Below are 15,844 nucleotides of genomic sequence, written 5' to 3' on the forward strand. Positions count from 1 at the left end.
CTTTTAAGCCTGAGGGCATTTGGTTCCTGTGAGAATAGACAAACCCACATTTTCAAAACACAGATTCTGACATCTGGTCATGGGTCAGTTTAAAAGGTTGAAGAATTCCACCATTGGTCACAAGGTAGGAGGCCAGGTATCATATTAAAATCTCCAGTGGATCTTCCCAACCCTACATTAAAATGAGTGGGGATTTTCCACCAGAGCAAAAAAGGGGGGTGAGGTTACTGTGGGAAGTCATAAACTATCAAGAGGTTAACCTGATCATCCTGGCTCTTTTCCACACTCCACCATTCAGAACATTATCTGAGCAGTCAGTGTGAGAATGCTTGGAAAAGAGTCGTAATAATTACCCAAATGTTTTCTGGACTGATCCTTGATATACTCTTCTATATGTTTCTTTCACTCTAAAGTTGTTCTCTGAGGAGCTGATGTCTTCTTCCAGTAATGACACATGCTTATCTACTTTGATATGAGGCCATTCACTCAGGAGAAATGAATGTTGGAGAATTCAATCCTATTTGGAGAAGCTGTCTTTTTCAAAAAGACTGCTTAGCCATCAGTAATTGAGCAAGACTGTTTTTCTATGAACAAATATTGGACAGAATGGCCCTCTCAGACTGCAAAGTAAAAATAAAATAAGTAATTGACCTAACTTCATCTCCTCTATACTCGAGGGAATGGCAAATTGGAGATTTACTTATTTAGAATTTTAATTCCTTCTTCAGGGCCAAGTTAATAAAAAACCAAGAAACTCCTGATTAAACTGGAAATGCAGTATTTTGTAGACAGGGCTGCACGTTTTAGCTGTGTTATATTTCTGCTTTCTCAGTTAACATCTCAGAGCTGAAACATTCCACGTTGCCCAGCAGTGTGGGGGCTAACTCAAGTTTGCAATTCTGACTAAAAAATCACCCTACTTCTAGCTTATCTGAATCCTCTGCCCTCACTCCTATTTATTAAACACCACACTACCCAAGAAATACACTAGCAAATTGTGCAACTGAATAAAACCCACACTTTTCATTTAGGTTCTTGCAACTGTATCATATATAATAGTATCACTTTTTCTACATTTTAGTCAAATAAACTTTTACTCCAAGAAAAAAAAAAGAATGGGTAGATAAATTGTGGTATATTCACACAATGGAATACTATACAGAAGCGAAAAATTAACTACAGCTACAGCAGCAATGTGTTTGTGTCTTAGAGGAAAAAAACGTTGGATGAGAAAAGGGAGTTGCAGAAACTATATAAAATAACATTTTTATAAAATTATAAAGCAAGTACAACCTAATAATATATTGTTCAAGAATAATTACATATGTGATATAACTACTTAAGAAGAAATCAAAGGAATGAAAACTAAAAGTGAAAATACTGGTTACCTCTGGGGAAGGCAGAGAGATGGGATAGTTCTTAGGTTGGGCAGTGGACTCAGAAGAGTTCAGTTTATTATTGATTTCATAACATACATTACATATGTTACATATCCTTTTGCATTTATCAAATAATGTGTGCGAGTGTGCTAAGTCGCTTCAGTCATGTCCGACTCTTTGCGACCCTATGGACCGTAGCCCGCCAGTCTCCACTATCCATGGGATTCTCCAGGCAAGAATACTGAAGTGGGTTGCCATGTCCTCCTCCATGGGATCTTCTCGACCCAGGGATCAAACATGCCTCTCTTAGTCTCCTGCATTGTCAAGTGAGTTCTTTACCACTGGTACCACCTGGGAAGCCCTTATTAAATAGTACATAATAATATTTTTAAATAGTCGAAAAAGGAAAGCGAAACAGCAGAGAAGTGTCAAGGAAGCCAGAGAGTTTCATCAATAGGTTGTATTTCAATGTCAATTGCTGTGGAAGGCCTCAGCAAGATGCCTGTATGAAAACTGTGGACTTGGTGACAGGGAGCACACGTCACCTTTGGAAGCAGCCACATTGAAACAGGAAGGGCTCATGCCAGATTATAGGCTAGGGAGAAATGTATTATGAGGAAATCAGGACCTGGAGCTTAGACAAGTCTTTCATCTACTACCAACTCTTCCCCCACCCCCTGGCCAAACCTGTAACAGCTAACATTTATTGAGGCTGCATTATATGCCAGGCATTTTGCATACACTATGTCATTCAATCCTCAAGGCCATCCTCACAGGGTGGGCTAGGGGGAGCTAAACTCAATGCTTGCTTTACCACATTATATCCACTTCAGTGCACATGCAGCGAAGCCCTATGACACTAGAATGGGAATGAATGCTTTACTATTCCATTACAAATTTTAGGTATAATAACTCAAGTGGTTAGGCAGTGGCAACCAATCAAAAGGCAATTAATTGGAGCGGGTCCCTGGGCCGGTGGCAGCGGCCTGCGAGGCCCCGGCGTGAGGGTGGCAGGCTCAGGCGGCAGTGGCTCGTCAGAGCACCTGGACGCGTTGGTGAAGGACAAGGTGGTGGTGGTCTTCCTCAAGGGGATGCCAGAGCAGCCCCAGTATGGCTTCAGCAACGCGGTGGTGCAGATTCTCCGGCTTCACGGCATCTGCAACTACGCGGCCTACAACGTGCTGGACGACCCCCATCTCCAGCAAGGCATTAAAGACTACTCCAACTGGCCCACCATCCTGCAAGTGTACCTCAACGGCGAATTTGTGGGTGGGCTGTGACATTCTCCTGCAGATGCACCAGAACGGGGACCTGGTGGGAGAACTCAAAAAGCTGGGAATCCGCTCTGCCCTCTTAGATGAAACCAAAGACCAGGACTCGAAGTGACGGAGGGTGGCCCAGGCGAGAAGCCGCTGGTGTCAGAGTCTCACCGCCAGAGAAGCCTTACCCATTCTGGTTCCCCCTCTTCAGATGACTGTTTGCACTGGTTCCTCCAGTTTGTAAGCAGCCAAGTGATTTTAGTGTGTCTGGTGTTTGGGCAAGGAATATCCTATCGTGAACATAATTGTAACCACCGCACTGTCATACAGAGAAGGCAATGGCAACCCACTCCAGTACTCTTGCCTGGAAAATCCCATGGACGGAGGAGCCTGGTAGGCTGCAGTCCATGGGGCCGCGAAGAGTCAGATACGACTGAGCGACTTCACTTTCACTTTTCAATTTCATGCATTGGAGAAGGAAATGGCAACCCACTCCAGTGTTCTTGCCTGGAGAATCCCAGGGACGGTGGAGCCTGGTGGGCTGCCGTCTATGGGGTCGCACAGAGTTGGACACGACTGAAGTGACTTAGCAGCAGCAGCAGCACTGTCATAATCAATGTGGTATTATGAGCTTGTTGTAAACAAAATTCTTTCTTGTGTTCTCCTTTGCTGTTTGCAAAGGATTCAGGAGTAAACCTAGGAGCTTTTGAATCATTGTTATTATTCACAAGTCCTCCGCAAATACATTAGTCTGCAAGATAATATAACTCCCCTCCCCAGTTTTTTGTAACTTTTTCTGTTAAGAAAAATCATGGACAAGGAAGAACATAAGATAACTGTCTTTTTAAAAAATAAACTGCCAACCCAGGGGAAAAAAAAAAGGCAATGAATCAAATCTACCCAGAAATGGGTCATTTCTCCCTGTGATGCTATTATTTTGACTCACCAAACTTATTTCTTCCGTGTTTCAGGGACATAGTAAATTTGTACTTTCCACCTCCAGGAAATTAGGTGCAACCATGTGGGCCATTTCTTGGGTAATGAAGAGAGGAGTGGTGGGTGATATTTTAAGCTGTAAGGATCAGTGTGTGTTTTGGTCACATTCCTTCCCAACTCAGTGATGGGGCTTCTGTTGGTTTGAGTTTTCAAGTGGCTTTGGATGAACAGAGCTCCCCTGCCAATCTATGTTGGACATAATGAGCAAGAAGTATACCTTTATTATGTGAGATTTTGGGATTATTATAGCAGCAAAGGGCTTCTCCCATGGCTCAGCAATAAAGAACCCACCTGCAATGCAGGAGACACAGGTTCAATCCTTGGGTCAGGAAGATCCCTTGGAGGAGTAAATGGCAACCCTCTCCAGTATTCTTGCCTGAAAAATCCCATGGACAGAGGAGCCTGGCGGGCTACAGTCCAAAGGGTCGCAAAGAGTCAGACACAACTGAGCAACTGAGCATGCATACACACATAGCAGCAAAATCTAGGCTATCCAACTGATACACTCCCCTTTTCTAGAGTTAAAGATTATAAATGTATAAGGACTTAATAATAAAATGAAAAATTTTAAAAGGTGTAAAGTGCCTAGAATTCTCCCTGGCACATAGTAATCCCTCAAAACATAACTTTCTGCATCTGCTCCTAATAAATGAACACAGAATTTTCCTATTTCTCTCACACAAATAAAGATTAGTTGAAGATATAAATAGAAGACAATGTTCCAGGGTCACATTATTCTTAATGCTTGTGATTTTAGGAGAGATATCTGCCTTCTTAGTCACATTCTCCCTCAAGTCCATGAAAATAACACAATTGGCGCTGCTTGGGTCATATACCCATGCCTGCACTGGGGGAGGTGAAGCCACATGACTGATGGTCAATCCACCTCTACCCCAAGATTGGGAGAAGTTCCCCAAAGGGGAAAAAAACTAGGCTTAACTGCTGCCATTGGAGGAAGGAATGCTGAGCAGGGTTCAGCATTATCTACTTAGCCAAAACAAACTTAGATTTAGAACTCTGATTTTTAATCACTTATTAGTTGTGTGTGAACTTATGTATCACTGAACCAGTTTGCCCATGTGTAAAGTGAGGACAGTACTTACTTTGCAGAGTTGTTCAAGGTTTGGAAACAATGTACAAGAGCCTAGTACTGATAGCTTAGCAGTGAGTGATGCTGCTGTATTTGTGGTCTCTGAAGGAAAAGATTTAACTCCAGGACCAAAGACAGTCTCAGTCACTCAGAGCTTTGTGTAGATTTTATTTAAAGTGAAAGTGACAGAAAAAGCTTCAGACATAGACATCAGAAGGGGGCAGGAGAATACCCACCTCACTAGTTTAAGCTGGGTCTTATATACTTCTCAACTAGCTGCTGAGAATATATAAAAAATACCTCAAGGCTGTGAGAATTTTGCCCCGACCCTTTCCCATAACATATATCCTGGGATGACATCAGCACGAGATAAGCCAGAAGGAACAGGTTAACCCAGAGCTCAAGGCTGTGGAAGTTTTTACCCAGACCTTTTCTCATAACATTCATCCAAAGCTCAAAAAAAGGCATGTCCTTGAACAAGAGATACTGCTGCCTACAAAGGCCTACTTGTCCACAGCAAAAAAATGTGAAAAAGAAAGAATGTGTACCTCCTCCATAAAGGGGCCTTAGGCTTGGACTCCTTATCAATCTGCCTAAATTAACTCTCTCATTCTCCCCTTTTTCTTTTAGGAGAATATTGTTGCTGAGGGGAAAGGGGCAGAGAAATCTGTCAGTAACTGCTTCCTGTGGGTGAGAGGGGAAGACCCTAAATTGTTGAAGCAATGTATTCTCATTACCCCTTTATTTAGGGTTTCTGATTCAAGGATCCCAAGTAATAGCTAGAGGAGGCAGTAGAAATTGTAGGAGCATGAACAATCATTTGTAATTTAAATGTTTTCAGATGGTTAGAAACAAATCTCGTTACACAGTTACAGATGTGAGGAACAAACAGCAAAATCAGAATGATTACAAGTATTACAGTCAAGATTGTTTTTCACCAAGGAGAGCTTGTAAACCAAGACTGTATCTATGACCAGAGTGGAACATCAGGGGATTAAATTTTGACGAGTGACCAGAATCTCTGCATCACCATTACTTTGTATGGGAAGCTATTGTATCCTTCAGAAAGAACAAACTAGACAAGAAGATTAAAAGACAGAGACCAAAAATCAGTAAAAGAATTATTGTAATCAGCAGTCCAAGCAAGAGTAAGAATCAGGTTACATTTAGTAGTAATTTTGATCTTGGTTTAGATATAGTCAACACTTGGGCTGCCCTATTTATAAGAATGGAGCCATTTGGCATGTTCATATACATTTTGAATATACGTATTAACAAACCCAGTTAGAAGCAGTTGAAAGAGTGACAACCTGAACCTTAACAGACAAAATAAATCTTAACATTTCTTTTTAGAAGAATGCGTCTGAACCCCTGTGTATACAGATGTTTTAGGGAGACTTCTAGTCATAGGTTACCCACTCCAGTATTCTGGCCTAGAAAATTCCATGGGCTGTATAGTCCATGGGGTTGCAAAGAGTCGGACACGACTGAGCGACTTTCACTTTCACTATGGTCATAGCTAGTTGTCTAAGTTTGTCCAAGTAGGCTTTAGCCTCTTATTGTGGTATTAACATATAAGCCAAAGTAGCTGTCACTATTAACAATTATAGATAGTGTTTTTCTAGGTATGAGAAGATGTAAGAATTTCGGCTCAAAAATTTTTTTTACCTGAAAATATCTGACTATCCAAAGGCTTGTTTTATCCTTTTTTTTTTTTCAGAGCACAGAGCAAGTGTCTAATCTCTGATTTTCACCGTGAACTCCTTTCAGAGGATGTCAAAAGTCAGCAGCTGTAGTGTCCATGAGTTAATCTCTGTAGACGCAGATGGCAAGGGCCAGTTTCCAGTCACAGGGCCCCTTTATGGCCATGAGTTTGACCATGGTTTGGGAGCATTTCATGACCATCTTGTCCCACAGTGCTGGGAAGGCTCAATGCCAGGTCTGTCGAAGATTTCACTGAAAGGCCACTCAATGTGCTGTTACTGGACTAGGCCCTGTGAGTAGCAAAATCTCTGGACCGCACCTGACTCACTAGTCTCTTGGTCCAGGAGACTATTCCCTCTTGCTTCTTTTCGTATATCATTAAAGAGTCACACCATTATAATTATGGATTTTATATGGAACTGTACACAATTATTGTATCAGTGGCTCCATCACATACTTGATAATGTAAGGGACAACACTTCTTGAAACAGGCAAAATAGAAAACAATATAGTTAGCAGTAATAGTAAAATCGTAAGTAAGACGTTAAGTCAAGAACTTCATTAGGTATAGCCCAGTGATATCTCCAGAGAATCTGAGTTTGTTAAATGACTATCAGTCAGTTCAGTCAGTTCAGTCGCTCAGTTGTGTCCGACTCTTTGCAAACCCATGAACTGCAGCACGCCAGGCCTCCCTGTCCATCACCAACTGCCAGAGTCCACCCAAACCCATGTCCATTGAGTCGGTGATGCCATCCAACCATCTCATCCTCTGTTATCCCCTTCTTCTCCTACCCTCAATCTTTCCCAGCATCAGGGTCTTTTCCAATGAGTCAGCTCTTCGAATCAGGTGGCCAAAGTACTAGACTTTAGCTTCAACATCAGTCCTTCTAAGGAAGATCCAGGACTGATCTCCTTTAGGATGGACTGGTTGGCTCTCCTTGCAGTCCAAGGGACTCTCAAGAGTCTTCTCCAACACCACAGTTCAAAAGCATCAATTCTTCGGCGCTCAGCTTTCTTTACAGTCCAACTTTCACATCCATACATGACCACTGGAAAAACCATAGCCTTGACTAGACGGACCTTTGTTGGTAAAGTAATGTCTCTGCTTTTTAATATGCTATATAGGTTGGTCATAACTTTCCTTCCAAGGAGTGAGCATCTTTTAATTTCATGCCTCCAGTCACCATTTGCAGTGATTTTGGAGCCCAGAAAAATAAAGTCAGCTACTGTTTACACTGTTTCTCCATGCACTTGCCATGAAGTGATGGGACCGGATGCCATGATCTTACTTTTCTGAATGTTGAGCTTTAAGCCAACTTTTTCACTCTCCTCTTTCACTTTCATCAAGAGGCTCTTTAGTTCTTCTTCACTTTCTGCCATAAGGGTGGTATCACCTGCATATCTGAGGGTATTGATATTTCTCCTGGCATTCCTGATTCCAGCTTGTGCTTCCTCCAGCCCAGCGTTTCCCATGATGTACTCTGTGTATAAGTTAAATAAGTAGGGTGACAATATACAGCCTTGACATACTCCTTTCTCGATTTTGAACCAGTCTGTTGTTCCATGTCCTGTTCTAACTGTTGCTTCCTGATCTGCATACAGGTTTCTCAAGAGGCAGGTCAGGTGGTCTGGGATTCCCATCTCTTTAAGAATTTTCCACAGTTTATTGTGATCCACACAGTCAAAGTCTTTGGCATAGGCAATAAAGCAGAAATAGATGTTTTTCTGGAACTCTCTTGCTTTTTCGATGATCCAGCAGATGTTGGCGATTTGATCTCTGCTTCCTCTGCCTTATCTAAAACCAGCTTGAACATCTGGAAGTTCACGGTTCATGTGTTGCTGAAGCCTGGCTTGGAGAATTTTAAACATTACTTTACTAGTGTGTGAGATGAATGCAATTGTGTGGTAGTTTGAGCATTCTTTGCATTGTCTTTCTTTGGGATTGGGATGAAAACTGACCTTTTCCAGTCGTGTGGCCACTGCTGAGTTTTCCAAATTTGCTGGCATATTGACTGCAGCACTTTCACAGCATCATCTTTCAGGATTTGAAATAGCTCAACTGGAATTCCATCACATTCACTAGCTTTGTTTGTAGTGATGCTTCCCAAAGCCCACTTGACTTCACATTCCAGGATGTCTGGCTCTAGGTGAGTGATCACACCATCGTGATTATCTGGGTCATGAAGATCTTTTTTGTACAGTTCTTCTGTGTATTCTTGCCATGTCTTCTTAATACCTTCTGCTTCTGTTAGGTCCCTACCATTTCTGTCCTTTATTGAGCTCATCTTTGCATGAAATGTTCCCTTGGTATCTCTAATTTTCTTGAAGAGAACCCGAGTCTTTCCCATTCTATTGTTTTCCTCTATTTCTTTGCAATGATCCCCGAGGAAGGCTTTCTTATCTTTCCTTGCTATTCTTTGGAACTCTGCATTCAAATGGGTATATCTTTCCTGTTCTCCTTTTCACTTCCCTTCCTTTCACAGCTATTTGTAAGGCCTCCTCAGACAGCCATTCTGCTTTTTTGCATTTCTTTTTCTTGGGGATGGTCTTGATTCCTGTCTCCTGTACAATGTCATGAACCTCCGTCCATAGTTCATCAGGCACTCTGTCTATCAGATCTAGTCCCTTAAATCTATTTGTCACTTCCACTGTATAATCATAAGGGATTTGATGTAGGTCATACCTGTATAGTCTAGTGGTTTTCTCCACTTTCTTCAATGTCAGTCTGAATTTGGCAATAAAGAGTTCATGATCTGAGCCACAGTCAGCTCCCAGTGTTGTTTTTGCTGACTGTATAGAGCTTCTCCATCTTTGGCTGCAAAGAATATAATCAATCTGATTTCAGTGTCGATCATCTGGTGATGTCCATGTGTACAGTCTTCTCTTGTGTTGTTGGAAGAGGGTGTTTGCTATGACCAGTGCGTTCTCTTGGCAAAACTCTATTAGCCTTTGCCCTGCTTCATTCTGTACTCCAAGGCCAAATTTGCCTATTGTTCCAGGTGTTTCTTGACTTCCTACTTTTGCATTCCAGTCCCCTATAATGACAAGGACATCTTTTTTGGGTGTTAGGTCTAGAACGTCTTGTAGATCTTCATAGAACTGTTCAGCTTTAGCTTCTTCAGCATTACTGGTCGGGGCATAGACTTGGATTACTCTGATATTGAATGGTTTGCCTTGGAAACGAACAGAGATCATTCTGTCGTTTTTGAGATTGCATCCAAGTACTGCATTTCGGACTCTTTTGTTGACTATGATTGCTACTCCACTTCTTCTAAGGGATTCCTGCCCACAGTAGTAGATATAATGGTCATCTGAGTTAAATTCACCCATTCCAGTCCATCTTAGTTCACTGATTCCTAGAATGTCGATGTTCACTCTTGTCATCTCCTGTTTGACCACTTCCAATTTGCCTTGATTCATGGACCTAACATTCCAGGTTCCTATGCGATATTGCTCTTTACAGCATTGAACCTTGCTTCTATCACCAGTCACATCCACAACTGGATGTTGTTTTTGTTTTGGCTCTATTCTTTCATTCTTTCTGGAGTTATTTCTCCACTGATCTCCAGTAGCATATTGGGCACCTACCAACTGGGGGAGTTCATCTTTCAGTGTCCTATCTTTTTGCCTTTTCATACTGTTCATGGGGTTCTCAAGGCAAGAATACTGAAGTGGTTTGCCATTCCCTTCTCCAGTGGACCACATTCTGTCATACCTCTCCACCATGACCCGTCCATCTTGGGTGGCCCCACATGGCATGGCTTAGTTTCATTGAATTAGACAAGGCTGTGGTCCATGTAATCAGATTGGCTAGTTGTCTGTGATTGTGATTTCAGTCTGTCTGCTCTCTCTCAGTCCCTACCATCTTACTTGGTTTTCTCTTACCTTGGATGTGGGGTATCTCTTCACGGCTGTTCCAGCAAAGCATAGCCGCTGCTCCTTACCTCAGACGTGGGGTAGCTCCTCCTGGCCGCCGTCCCTGACCTCCGGCATGGGGTAGCTCCTCCCGGAGGAGCTATAGCCTGCTGATAATCTCCTGGTTGTAGATCCTGGAGCATCTGATCTTTATTTAAAGACTGGTTACTGGGATAAACTTTAGAAACAAACTCAGAGTGTCATTTTTAATAACTTAATTAAACCTCTTAGCAATGTAACACAACCACAAGGAATTAACTCAGAAGTGAGTCAGTACATACAGACCTTAATTAATAAAACTAGAATGTAATACTCAGTGAAAGATGATAGATGCCATAGGCCTGACATCAGTTGGGTGAATTTTTCTTTTAGAGCTCCCCAGTATACTTTGAGATTTCTGTATATGTCGGGACACAGTCTTTTTTACCTTGATAAGGCTGTTCAGAACCCAAGTGTCTCCAATTTCTGGAGCGACGAGGCAGAGAGAGAAGAAAAATGTTTTAATTTTACCCATAGGTGTAAATCATTAAATTGTTTTAAACCATCAGTAACTTGAGAAGAAAAGCTTCTTTATATCTAAAAACAAAGATTAGAAGAAAGTAATACATCAGACAAAAAGTCATGAAAATTGTAGTCATATTTTGCAGTCTATTCAATCCCATGCAACTGACCCTTTTATTCTGCCATCCTTGCCCGATGACCAAGGACATCAGTGAAAGTGATAGTCTCCAAGAAGCTCATGAAGTTTTTGCCAATGTCTGTATGATCTGTCCAGCAAAGTGGGTGCCCCAATCACTGGAGACTGCAGAAAAAACATTTTAACCATTTTTTCCCATTGGGAGATATTAACCCTGCAGCCATTAAAGGCTTTAGCCTATCAAATAAAAGTGAGGTTTGTCAGGGAGCCGGGAAAAGCCAAGCGGCTGTGTTGGACCTCCCATAGCCCTGACTGTTTGGTTTACAGCCATTCTTTATCCATTTTAAATTCCCTGCTGCTGCTAAGTTGCTTCAGTCGTGCCCGACTCGGTGCAACCCCATAGACGGCAGCCCACCAGGCTCCCCCGTCCCTGCGATTCTCCAGGCAAGAACACTGGAGTGGGTTGCCATTTCCTTCTCCAAGGCATGAAAGTGAAAAGTGAAAGGGAAGTCGCTCAGTCGTGTCCGACTCTTAGCGACCCCATGGGCTGCAGCCTACCAGGCTCCTCCGTCCATGGGAGTTTCCAGGCAAGAGTACTGGAGTGGGGTGCCATCATCTTCTCCGGGTAGCACTTGGAGTAGTACTCTTGCCTGGAAACTCCCATGGACGGAGGAGCCTGGTAGGCTGCAGCCCATGGGGTCGCTAAGAGTCGGACACGACTGAGCGACTTCCCTTTCACTTTTCACTTTCATGCCTTGGAGAAGGAAATGGCAACCCACTCCAGTGTTCTTGCCTGGAGAATCGCAGGGACGGGGGAGCCTGGTGGGCTGCCGTCTATGGGGTTGCACCGAGTCGGGCACGACTGAAGCGACTTAGCAGTGAAATTCCCTGATGAGGGATTAATTTTGTAGAAGCAGAATGAGCTTTGTCTATGTGCACCATAGTCCATTATCAAAAGCCACATTTCAAGAAAACTTTGTTCTTTTAATCAGGGAGAGAAAACCAAATTCCAGTTTGGTACCAGCTTATGTTTACTGTGAAACAACAGTTGTTCACTTAGCCAAAGTAACAATAAAAGACCTCAAAGGCAGATTAATGTCTTAAGAAACTTGTATCTTGCACAAAACTGTCTTCCACTTGCCACAAATCTTTTTTCATTTGTCACAAACCTTTTTTATATTTTCTGTATTCATCACTTTATTTGCCCATTCAGAGAACAGCCACCTCTAAGTTCAGATTTACTTCCTTCTCCTTAATAGAATGTAATTTCATTTCTTATAACTTTTTATTGAAAACACACATCTTACTTTCCTTCAGCAACCATGAACTGTACTTTATATCATCATTTTGTAGATTGGTAAAGATAAATCACCCAAAGCTATGTCATTTGCAAAAGTATCTTCACAATGTCTATGTTAATTGAGTCAATAAACATCAATACCAGATATCAATTCAATAGTGAATATTTCCCAGTTCACACAAGCCTGAAATTCATTTTAGTTTAATTTTCTTGAATTTAGAATTGTTTGATTTGTAAGCGCTTACTTCTCTTTAGGCCAGTTAGGCTTCAGCAATATTGTCCAAGGACAACGAAGACACACACAGAGACCTCACAGTTTTCCACTTGAAATTTAAAATGTCTCTTTGCCCTTTTTTTTTTTCTTGGCTTGAAGTTCTACCAACTTGCTCATGGTTGGAGTCCCAGACAGAGTGGGCTGTGTATCTCAAGGACATGATAAGAGTTAACTTCAGGTTTTTCCTCAGGCATGTTTCTGTTTCTCAGGCAGGATTGGAGCTCCAAAAAAAAGTATTTTAACAAGTCAGCTTTTTCCTAATTGCATGTGCTAGAAGAACTGGTTTTGCAATTTCAAAAAGATTTCATTTTAACCAATTTTCTCCAGAGTCTAAAAAATATCATGGCCATTCAGTGTCAAAAATGTCATCTCTTCTTTTTGTAGTCACAGTTTCATAGCTAAAATTTAAACCAAAGTGTTCAAATTGGCTCTGATGACAGGGGTAGACTGACTGATAAGATGTTGTCTCAGCAGGGATTGTCTCTCTGGGCAAGTGAGGTTTTCTCTTAAAGAAAGCCTGTATATAAGGGACATTTTAGGCTCTGGAGATGAAACTTACCCCAGTTTTTCCAAGATACAATTTAAAGGGGTAGTTCAGGGACTGCTAGCTCCCAGTTGTAAGAGAGAAAAGATCAGCGCCCAGTGCCGTGGCTTTTTTCTACCGGAGATGACCCTCCCTACTCTAGATTGGTGTGGAAACAGGTCTTTCACCTAAGCTTCCTTCCCTGGCCCGAGTTAACCTGTCCCTTACCGACAGTAATCCAAGTCTATGCCCCACTAATGCTGAAGAAGCTGAAGTTGAACAATTCTATGAAGACCTACAAGACCTCCTAGAACTAATACCAAAAACAGATTTCCTTTTCATCATAGGGGACTAGAATGCAAAAGGAGGAAGTCAAGAGATCCCTGGAGTAACAGGCAAGTTTGGCCTTGGAGTACAAAATGAAGCAGAGCAAAGGCTAGCAGTTCTGCCAACAGACCACACTGGTCATAGCAAACACCCTCTTCCAACAACACAAGAGAAGACTGTACACATGGACATCACCAGATGGCCAATACCGAAATCAGATAGATTATATTTTTCGTAGACAAAGATGGAAAAGCTCTATATAATCAGCAAAAAGAAGACCGGGAGCTGACTGTGGCTCAGATCATGAACTCCTTATTGCAAAATTCAGACGTAAATTGAAGAAAGTAGGGAAAACCACTAGACCATTCAGGTATGACCTAAATCAAATCCCTTACGATTATACAGTGGAGGTGACAAATAGATTCAAGGAATTAGATTTGATAGAGTGCATGAAGAACTATGGACGGAGGTTTGTAACATTGTACAGGAGGCGGTGATCAAAACCATCCCCAAGAAAAAGAAACACAAACAGGCAAAATGGTTGTCTGAGGAGGCCTTACAAATAGCTAAAAGAAGTGAAAGGTAAAGGAGAAAAGGAAAGATATATCCATCTGAATACAGAGTTCCAAAGAATTGCAAGGAGAGATAAGCAAGCCTTCCTAAGTGATCAATGGAAAGAAATAGAGGAAAACAATAGAATGGGAATGACTAGAGATCTCTTCAAGAAATTTAGAGATACCAAGGGAAAACTTCATGCAAAGATGGGCACAGTAAAGGACAGAAACAGTATGGACCTAATAGAAGCAGAAGATATTAAGAAGAGGTGGCAGAAATACACAGAAGAACTATACAAAAAAAGATCTTAATGACCTGGATAACCATGCTGGTGTGGTAACTCACCTAGAGCCAGACATCGTGGACTGCAAAGTCAAGTGGGCCTTAGGAAGCATCACTACGAACAAAGTTAATGGAGATGATGGAATTCCAGCTGAGTTATTTCAAATCCTAAAAGATGATGAAAGTGCTGCACTCAGTATGCCAGCAAATTTGGAAAACTCAGCAGTGGTCACAGGACTGGAAAAGGTCAGTTTTCATTGCAATCCCAAAGAAAGGCAATGCCGAAGAATGTTCAAACTACTGCATAATTGCACTTATCTCACACGCCAGCAAATATTCAAAATTTTCCAAGCGAGGCTTTCACAATACGTGAACTGAGAAGTCCCAGATGTTCAAGTTGGATTTAGAAAAGGCAGAGAGAGGAACCGGAGATCAAATTGCCAACATCAGTTGGATCATAGAGAAAGCAAGAGAATTCCAGAAGAACATCTACTTCTGCTTCATTGAGTATGCTAAAGCCTTTGACTGTGTGGATCACAACAAACTGTTGAACATTCATTCTTAAAGAGATGGGAATCCCAGACCACCTTACCTGCCTCCTGAGAAATCTGTATGCAGGTCAAGAAGCAACAGTTAGAACTGGACATGGACCAACGGAGTGGTTCCAAATTGGGAAAGGAGTACATCAAGGCTGTATATTGTCACCCTGCTTTTTAACTTATATGCCGAGTACATCATGCAGAATGCCAGGCTGGATGAAGCACAAGCTGGAATCAAGATTGCCAGGAAAAATATCAATAACCTCAGATATGCAGATGACACCACTTTTATGGCAGAAAGCGAAGAGGAACTAAAGAGCCTCTTGATGAAAGTGAAAGAGGAAAGTGAAAAAGCTGGCTTAAAACTTCAACATTCAAAAAACTAAATAATGGCATCTGGTTCTGTCACTCCGTGGCAAATAGATGGGGAAACAATGGAAACAGTGATAGACTTTATTTTCCTGTGCTCCAAAATCACTGCAGATGGTGACTGCAGGCATGAAATTAAAAGACACTTGCTCCTTGGAAGAAAAGCTATGACCAACCTAGACAGCATATCAAAAAGCAGAGACATTACTTTGCTGACAAAGGTCTGTCTAGTCAAACCTACGGTTTTTCCTGTAGTCATGTATGGATGTGAGAATTGGACCATAGAGAATGCTGAGCACTGAAGAATTCATGTTTTTGAATTATGCTGTTGGAGAAGACTCTTGAGAGTCCCTTGGACAGCAAGGAAATCAAACTGGTCAATCCTAATGGAAATCAGTTCTGAATATTCGTTGGCAGGATTGATGCTGAAGCTGAAACTGAATCTCCAATACTTTGGCTACCTGATGGGAAGAACTGACTCATTGGAAAAGACCCTGATGCTGCGAAAGATTGAAGGCAGGAGGAAAAGGGGACAATAGAGGATGAGATGTTTGGATGGCATCACCAACTCGATGGACATGAGTTTGAGCAAGCCCCAGGAGTTGGTGATAGACAGGGAAGCCTGGTGTGCTGCAGTCCATGGGGTCAGAAAGAGTCAGACACTACTGAGCAACTGAACTAAATTGAACTTACCG

At 41.9% G+C, this 15,844-nt stretch overlaps 1 protein-coding gene and 1 pseudogene across 1 annotated transcript in view; one reads left to right on the forward strand and one right to left on the reverse strand.

Moving 5' to 3' along the window:
* Nucleotides 1–79: 79 nt before the first annotated feature.
* LOC145535713 (glutaredoxin-related protein 5, mitochondrial pseudogene) lies at nt 80–2,765 on the forward strand (annotated as a pseudogene).
* Nucleotides 2,766–10,546: 7,781 nt separating this feature from the next.
* FAM120C (family with sequence similarity 120 member C) overlaps nt 10,547–15,844 on the reverse strand; it is a 147,521-nt gene continuing 142,223 nt past the window's right edge. The window contains exons 14-15 of the mRNA XM_081565457.1: nt 11,015–11,145; nt 10,547–10,919 (exon numbers count right to left, since the gene is read on the reverse strand). Coding sequence (XP_081421583.1) covers nt 11,053–11,145 — 93 coding nt within the window. The 3' untranslated portion in view covers nt 10,547–10,919; nt 11,015–11,052. The remainder of the gene's footprint in view (nt 10,920–11,014; nt 11,146–15,844) is intronic.

This window comes from Giraffa tippelskirchi, chromosome X, assembly GCF_054371585.1.
Source record: "Giraffa tippelskirchi isolate mGirTip1 chromosome X, T2T-mGirTip1v1.2.pri, whole genome shotgun sequence".
NCBI classification, from domain to species: domain Eukaryota; kingdom Metazoa; phylum Chordata; class Mammalia; order Artiodactyla; family Giraffidae; genus Giraffa; species Giraffa tippelskirchi.